The sequence below is a fragment of the Poecilia latipinna genome, unplaced genomic scaffold (genome assembly GCF_001443285.1).
Source record: "Poecilia latipinna isolate Pla-1442-1.1 unplaced genomic scaffold, P_latipinna-1.0 Scaffold966, whole genome shotgun sequence".
Lineage (NCBI taxonomy): Eukaryota > Metazoa > Chordata > Actinopteri > Cyprinodontiformes > Poeciliidae > Poecilia > Poecilia latipinna.
Genome location: NW_015113582.1, coordinates 134,803 through 143,830, shown reverse-complemented (window position 1 = coordinate 143,830; position 9,028 = coordinate 134,803). Strand labels below are relative to the sequence as shown.

The 9,028-nt window shown below is 35.9% G+C and overlaps 1 protein-coding gene across 11 annotated transcripts in view; it reads right to left on the bottom strand.

The window, feature by feature from the left end:
• utrn (utrophin) overlaps nt 1-9,028 on the bottom strand; it is a 192,255-nt gene that overhangs the window by 65,212 nt on the left and 118,015 nt on the right. For all 11 annotated transcript variants that reach the window (XM_015049921.1, XM_015049918.1, XM_015049926.1 and 8 more), the window contains 2 exons: nt 8,725-8,881; nt 2,606-2,735 (listed from right to left, as the gene is read on the bottom strand). In XM_015049921.1, coding sequence (XP_014905407.1) covers nt 2,606-2,735; nt 8,725-8,881 — 287 coding nt within the window. The remainder of the gene's footprint in view (nt 1-2,605; nt 2,736-8,724; nt 8,882-9,028) is intronic.

The window sequence follows — 9,028 nt, the reverse complement described above, 5'->3', positions numbered from 1 at the left end:
TACAAAAAAAAAAAAAAAAAAAAAAAAATAAATATAAAAAATATATATATATATATATATATATATATATATATATATATATATATATATTTTCTAATGTTTTTAGCTTATTGAAACGTTCTACTTGGTAATGAGAGTGACATCTTTAACAACTACACCAGCTTTTTATTTTACAGCACTTTTAACTAATGTTATTTCAGTTTGATTTGAATGGAAAATAGATGCAGGAAGTCATGTTTTTCTAAATTTTGGACAACTCTGGAAAAGGGCTTTTGTTCAAAAGTGACAGTGTGCATTGATAAATATTTTAAATGACACAAAGTCCCCCCCATTTGTCGCCCGAGGATGATTTTCTATTGCCCTCCTGCTAGGAGGTACAGGCCAAACAATTTAAATATTTTAAATACATTTAAAAAAAACATGAACATTATAAAAAAAAAAAGGCGCACATAACATTCCAAGGATCTAGATAATCAAATTTCATATATTCACATTATTTATAGCAATATCACATTAAGATTCACTGTTTTAGGAGGTAAAGGACGGAGATATCTTCTGTCCAGTCCTGGGTTATAAAAAAAGCTTCAAAAAAGCTATTCTGGTCAAACTGAAACGTACATTTTTTTAACCTGTGGTTTATAACCAGAGACAATGTAAAAGCACAAAAATCTCTTCCTCTATCTACATTTTTTACTAAGTTGTAAAACAAAAGTTGCACTATGAAAAAAAAAACTCTAGTTGTTGAAAATTAAATCCCAAAAAATGGGCCACAGTTTAAGAAGACAAAGTTCATCAGCTGCCTCTTGCTTGAACATTACTTTTTGCTGCAGGTTCAAACGTAAAAATGACTAAATAGCCAACTCAAAACCTCAACTCACACTGCAACAGCACCTGGCATAATAAGGCCGCAACCACCCTTGAATTTTGATAAGTGGAGTGTGTAATGTGAAATTTGTGCTCTCTACAGGTTTGAGAAAATATAACCAGAAAGAATTTGAATGCACAAAAATAAGTAGCAAAAAAAAAAAAAAAAATCTGAAGAAACGGCAAAGAACAGGAGCAGAAGGCAGCCATGATGAAAGTGGCTAGAAGAAAATAAAAAAGAGAGAAAGAGGAAGCAGGAAAGGTGAGTGGATAGGGTAATTGCTAAAGATCAGATGATGCCACCAAGGAGGAAAACGCTGGCAGACGTGATAACTGCTCCCTAAATACCGTTTTAACTGCTGAGAAAGATGAGCAGCTTTTATGATGTCTAAGGTCTCATCTCCTGTGTGGTGACTGAAAAATCATTCTTCACCTGTTGCAACTCAGTAATCTTTCTCTTTTTTCCTCCTCAGCCAGATCCCTACATGCACACAAGTTCCCCCAGATAGAGTGGAATAACAAAAAAATCTAGCATTGAGCTTAGTGAGAAAAATTAGTTTTAAGATATTTGCTTAACTAATTGAAAATCACAGAAAGCAGAAACATTGGATTGGTTTAAGTTTATTAAATTCCAGTTTCAGATTAAATGTGCTGATGAGATGAAAGAGCCGATGGACTTTTTATTTCTGACTTTCTAGACATTTATTGTCAATTTACTGAGAGTTGGGGGAAAAAAAAGGCATCAAAAAGTTGCCAAGTCTTAAAAAAGGGAAAAAAGAAAGAAAAGGGCAAAGGTTGCTTTGTGTAAAAATGTTATAAGATTTATGTCCAAAATAACTTCTTTCATTATTATTATTGACTGCAACATCTCACAAAAATGTATGGGAAAGTCATTCCCAGGAGAGTTTACACAAAGGGATAATTCTATCCATCACTGTTTGTCATGGACAAACATGCATCTACCAGATCAATACAGTCATGCCAGTTTAAACAAACAAAAATCTTTCCAGATTCAATCACGAACAGATAAAAAAGATCTAATGTGATTGTATTTTCCTTACAGAATATATAATCCCTTATCTATCTTATGTCAGGGGAATGCGGCTCTCTCAAAGTCAAAACTATCTGATGCGAGATAAGGGTAGCACTTCCTATTACAGCTTGGTAATTAGATGGGGTGACTGCTCTGAAATAAAACTACAATATTTGGACAAGAAAGGAAGGAAGGACCAAATGAAGTAAAGCCGGGATGACATAATGGAGGAAGGACATAGAAGTGTACGGAGAGGATAGAAGGAAGGAAGGACACGTGGAACATAAGGAAGGAATAAAGGAAACAAAGAATAAAAGACAGAAGGAAAAGGACAACTTTTAACAATGCAGTAAGGAAATAACTTCTGGGAATAGAAATGTTTTTTCCATTGTCTTATTTTCATCGTCTATATTTATCCAGACATTATAGAAATCACATTTAACATGAAATATTAAATTATTACCAACTTGTTACAACTCCATAGTAATATTAGTATTATTTCTATTAGCAATGATTATTTCACAGTTATTAACCTTTTCATTAAAGTATCATCACAGTGTAAGCTTCTTATTACTGAACTGTTTTAGACTGTGTCACCATAATAAGCCATTAAGATCTACCCAAACTGAGGAAGCCAAAGATGACAAAAAATTGAGAATCAGGTGTTTCAAAAAAAAATAAATAAATAAATAAAAATGGGCAGCTAACCGGTCTTTGGCTGCAGATTTTTCCGCGGCTCTCCAGGTCCCTCAATGGGTTGGTCAGCGAGAAACATCCTGGCCTGGTCCAAAGTGCTGATTACCAAATGCTCGCGTTCCTTCAGTTCAGAGCAAAGAGTCTGCAGGAGAAACAAAAGAGAAAGAGACTTCAGTACCTAAAAAAAAATAGTTTATGACAAAAACAAAGCAATAATACAGTAATTTGAAAAAAAAAAAAAAGCAGCTACATCAGGATTGTAGCAGCTCTCGGGACAAGTTTGCAGAGACCACCCAGATGTTTTCCAGAAGTCTGTAAATTGGATAAGTGATGCACAGAAAAATAAGGAAGTGAACTTGAATGGACTATTACCATAAAATCCAGAGATAATGTAGCTTAGCTTGTTCTCTGCTTCACAGATGTGCTGAAACTCTGACACGGTTTTTCGGGGTACAGTTGCTCTTTTAAATATCCATCTACTATGAATATGTACATAGTTGTATCTCCATGTCTATCTACACACACACTTACACTGTACATGACATGGTGGGCCTTCATTGCTTACTGGAGTGTGGGATTGCTTTCTTAAGAGCCCGTGTAACTGAAGACACTGAAGCAAGTTCTTTAAATTGAATGATTCACTTTAATAAAGTGGTACAACTCATTAAAACAACAAAGGCTGCAAAAATCGGATGCCAAAAATCACCTGGCCAGTCGACACTGAGCAATGAGCAGATTACAAAACACTGGATTTACACTGATGATACAATCTATGAGAAGCTGTAAATTCAGGTTGTTATTTTGTATTTTTTATTTTTATTTTTTGCAACTTTTAAATAAAACAAAAAACTATCATCTCATGGTGAAAATTTCTCCTAAATTAAAGCTCACACCACCCTAACATCAATTTCACACAGAATCCCGCAGTTCGTCATGCTGAAAGAGAGCACTGCACTCAAAAATTAGATCATCTCTGCTAATAAATGGTTTGCTCCATTCCAATGACTTCCCACAAATTTACATGCCAGATATAATATGCAGGTAAGTCAGAAAGTGAGCAAAAAAAGAGAGAGTGAGGAAGAGCAGGAGAGGTGTAAACAGACGAGCTGTGAAGTGGAAACACACTCTACACTTTATGAGTAAGTTGTTTTTATCTCATATTCACAACACAATTACAAACCCAATCTCAGACTTGGTTGAAAACAGTACTATACAGTGTTATTTTCTTAATATAGCTCTAGGAGCCTAAACACTTCATAATGAGTTGGGATAAAGAAAAGAAATATATATACTTCCTCAAGTCAATTACCAAGTAGGAAAAAGCTGAATTTTTTTCCTTTGTGTTCTTTTCAGAGTGTTTCTCCACCATTGGTATCAGAATGGTAATAGTATCAACAGAAGTGAACTGTAGATGGGCTAAAACTAATGGCACCCCTGGTGCATACGAAATCACTCTGTATTTGCAAAATCAAACCTTTTAATTTGATATACATTGGTATCAGCCCCATATTGTTTATGCATGAAGAAACCAAGGCTTTGACTTTAAATATAAAATCAGAGATTAACTTTTTTTTTCTGAATACCTTTTCTTTTGTTGTTGTTTTTTTTTTTTAAAAACAAAAAAAAACAATGTGGTGTAGACCTCTATGATCTGTAAAGAGCAGAGGAATAGATGACACTTCTAATGTGCTGTAATGCTCTTGAGAGACATCTTGTCAGTAGAAGTCACGCTGACCTTGGTTGCGTCTGTGTGTATTCCTGCAGGTGAGATATTTTGCACGTGTGCCAACATTTGTGTACAGGTCATTGTAAGCGTTCTCCCTGAATGTCGCCGCAAACTCTTATCTCCATGCGCTCTGTGCTGTGGCGCCAATGAGATAACATCACCACACAGCTCCTTTCAGAGCTCTGCCAAACATCCCTCTTCCTCCTCTCAAAATCCCCACTATCTCAGCCCCCATGCTATACACCAAACAACTACACCTCTTTCCAGAAAAAAAACAAAAAAACAACAACTTTAAAATAACAGTATCTTAACTCCAGGGCAGGAAATTACATAAATTCAAGCAGGCTCTGCAACAGAGGTTCGCTCGCATCCAAATAAATTACAAGACGCTGATGACTTCCCATTTAGAGGAGGCAAATGTTTGAGCTTGTGTTGTCTGGGCTAAATTACCTTTTGAATCCACGTACAGTTTCATAAGGAGGGAGCCTCAGAGTTATTCAGCCTGAAAATGTAATAGCTCCCTTCTGCTTGCATTTACTGCCATCTTGAAAAAGGTGGTTGCTGTTTTAAACAAGATATATATTTTTTTTCTTTCTTACATGTCGGATGGAACAACCGCTTCCAGGCTTGGTCCTTGTAAACAGGAAACCTTTCCATTGCATAAATGGATAGAATATTAAAGGAGAACTAACTCCAAATTCCAACAGCTTTACCTCAAATAAGCAGCAGCAGTTAAAAATTGGACAAAAACTGATGTTCAAACAGGACAATGATCGCAAAAACACATCAAATTGGCTATGGATGAAACATGATAGCAATAAATTGCTTTTTAGGAGCTGTCAAATTATGGTTGTTAATAAATGCAACACAAAACAAATTAAAGCTGAGGAACAACAACAATAAAAACAAACAAAAAAAGCCTGATATGCTGCTTTATGTTTCCCATTATCCAAAAAGCTTCAGGTTGTCACAAAGCAACAGCTTTTTTTTATTTATAACAACTCAAAGTAAAAGTAAGAAATCTGTCTGATCAAATCAAAATATCTACAAGGGCAGAACATCACTGAACAACACTAATTTGTGTAGCTTTAATGTTGGAGTCTTTTTATGCATCTGTTTACAAAACCACATTATGTGGAACAACATGAATGTATTGTTGTTCATGCACCAGGCAGGTTTGACTGGCATACCATTATATTGTCGCCCTGCAGAAGTAAAACAAATCTGAAAAAAATATATAAAGTGAAAACGATTAAAAGTTAACCAAAAAGAGACAACTATGAGTCTGGTAAGGACTCTTCCAAGAGAGAATAAAGGCACTAATCCATTTCAGGCTCCTGTAATTCAGTCGGTTAAAGTGGAAATGGTCTAATCAGTCATAGAGACACAATGATTAAGATGTGCTCTGCAGCAATTTTTTTTAGAACTTACTTGCTTAAAGCAGGGTCTTTAAAACTACATAAGAATACATTAACACAATAATGAGAAGATTATAAACATTAACTCGGCTCAGATTTTCATTTCTTTTCTTATTAACTCAGAAACATCTGGAGTTTTTTCCTCAAACAATTAGACTGTAAATGTTCTACCATCATAAACAAGCAGCCAGCTGTTGCAAAAGGAAGAGTGATAAAAAAAAGAAGAAAAAAAAACAAGTAATTTTCAGATAGAGTGAGGAGCTTATTCAGCTGTTGGACTTTGTTTTAGATAACTGAATTTGCGATGTTTTAATGGGATTTTAGCAAACAGACAATAACCCTTAGACAACTACTACAAAAGACCGCAGAAATAATTCATGTATGACAGGAAAACAATCACCGCTCCATCCTGCTCGCATATTCGAAAGATAACATAATGCCAAAAACATGACAAATTTGATTATAATAACAGTGTTTGAGTCAGATTGGGCTGAGTACAAACACAAAGGTGGAAAATGCATCTGCTCTTCACCTCACTTACACATCATTTTCCATTTTCCTTTCATCTAACAGTGCTTCTGTCTGATGCTACCTTTCCACTCTGGGTCTAAATCGGTGCTCCCTCAGATTTGTCCTTCCTCCGATTCCTTAATAACAGCAATATCCGTCTCTCTCTGCTGGACTAAGTGGCTTAGCCCTTCTCTTTTATCTCCCCCAACCTTCCAGAATAAAAAAAAAAAAAAAAAAAAAAAAAAAAGGGTTTTTTTCCCCCCACTTAGCCCTTCTAAGCCGTCCTTACCTTGCTGATACTGATTTCCATACATCAATGCAGACTAACCCCGTTCATCTGACTGAGCAGTTGGAGTGAAAAACCGTGTTTGTGAGTACAGTTGCTTTGCGAGTCTGTGCCTGTCAGTGCAGGCAAGTAATAGAGCATGACTTGCTCAAAGCCTCGGCTCTCTGTTCTACTCATCCTTCTAAGGGTCAGCGAGACCTCAGGCCAGCCTATTAGGAAAACAGAGAAGAAAGCAAGGGGGAAATATAAACTCCAAAGTGCGAAAATTAAACTTTCCTCAACCTCCCTCCTCAGGTTATTCCAATTTTTTGCATCCTCAAAGGTGTGGAACCGTAGAAGAATGCGCAAATAGGTGGGGCGGGGAGGGGGGGTAACAAAAAAGGAAAAGAGAAATGAGGAGGAAAAAAAAAAAGGGCAAAAAAAAAAAAAAAACCTGGGGCAAAAAGGAGTGAATGAAATGAAACCCATAAAAATATGAGAGAGAAAAAAGAGGTCCATAAAGATTGGACTGTGTGGTCAGCAATTTTTAGTTTGGGTCAACTACCAAATATAAGATACTTTTCAGTTAATTCCCAACATCTGTTAGCTCATAACCAAGCTATTATGCAAAAATGCAAAAAAGACCAGTATTTCTTCAGCCGACTGTCATGCAGCTTAATCAAAAATACATCACTGAATTTAAAGATTATTTTATGAGTGGTCTGCTCTTCTTGTTATTAATGATTCCCAATTAAATCATCAGTATGCTATACTTAGCAGGCGCTATAGCAGCCAAATAATTGATCATCTGCTGCTACAAGAGCAAACCGTCTCCACAGGGCATCCTCTATTCATCTTGATAGTTTGGATTTAGAATAAGAAGGATATTAGGAAACTGAATAGTATCAATTTGGTTTTCTCTTTCATTGTTTGAAATTAGCATTAGAAATTGTAATATTCATGAAAAGTATTCATAAGGTGGCTTTTATTTTACTTTCTTCCTACTTTTGTCTACAGAAAAAAAGAAATATGAATCAGTAGAAGCAGAAGAAGCAAAGAGATCAGGGATAAATTCAATCAATTGGGGTTAAACAGTAGCTGGAGGGTAAAAATATTTGTCTGAAAGCAATTACTTCTGCAATAACTTTTGTAAAACTTGGTGTTTATAATAAATAATTCAGTGCAGAACATCAATAGTGGATGGAGGAGGACGTAGAAGGGTCAGAAAATTACATGCGCTGACAGTTTATAAACATAAATGATTCATAATGGTGCCAACAATAATTCTAGGAATTCAAAAGGTTAAATAAGTGGGTGAAGTGTTATGATTTGGAATTTAGATGTAAATGCATGAATTTCAGTGAGATGTTACTGTGCCTGTAAGAATTCCCAAAATGAGATTCTCCCCACTCACTTTTAAAGATCTGTAAAAAGCATTACATAAATTTATGCAACATAATCTCGGTGAAACATTGACTGCAGCTGTCCAGAAGTAAACTTTGGAGATTTTTTAAGTTATTTTGGAGTCACAAAAATGAGAGATAGAAGGACAAACTTACAACTCCCTCCAACATTGTCCGTTACATTTTAGGATGTTTAATCCATTTAATATTGTGGGTAACAAATAAGTGACTATTCATTGCGACACTGATAATTTCATAAAAATTATATCTTTATGTGACTTAATTCTCTACTAAACTACTAAACAAATGTGTTCATATTTAAGACTAAATGTTTTTTTGTTTGTTTTTTTTTCCCAGATGCTTTTTAAAGATATCTACCAAGTGACCAAAAGGCTGTGTAAGGTGCTGCATAGAGTAACTAATAAAATAACCTATGCAGACCAATTTAGGCAGCTAATGTCTTTATTTCCAGGCACAACATGCACCTCTAATTTCCCCGGGAGAACGGCAGTGGTGAGTAATATTGCTTTTCTTTTACAGAAGCTAGTTAGGACTCACTCAATATTGGGTTTGGCCCCAGAGGACATGTGACCATTAAAAATTTAGAGCCCAATAGCTGGAAATACGATGAGGGTTTAAACTGACAGAAATGCCCCTTCAGTGTGTAGAACATGAGCTTTATAGTAAGATTCCTGTTGGATCAATTACTGTCAAGTGAATGTTAATGCATAAATTTGTATAGAAAACGAATATATGCAGATAAAGAGAGATCCTGCACAGTGCAACGGGGACGTATTGAGGGTACGTACCATGCAGTGGTTCTGCTGCTGCAGCAAAGTGGGCACATCCCCTCCGACAGGCATCTGCTTGGCCAGCTCCTCGTCCTTCGTGCAGATCCAACGCCATAGCTCCTCGAGGAGGCCCAGAAGACGTGACCAGCGCTCCGCACTCGCCTCCAGGTGGGCTCTGCCATCAAACATCACATGATTTAGTTGTGATACCGTTTTCTCTTTGATGCTATTCTTGGATTCTCGTCTTGTACAGTTGTTCTCTGTTGTTGATCTATTTTTGAATCATCTTTTCATATGATTCAATAGTTAAAAAAAAAAAAAA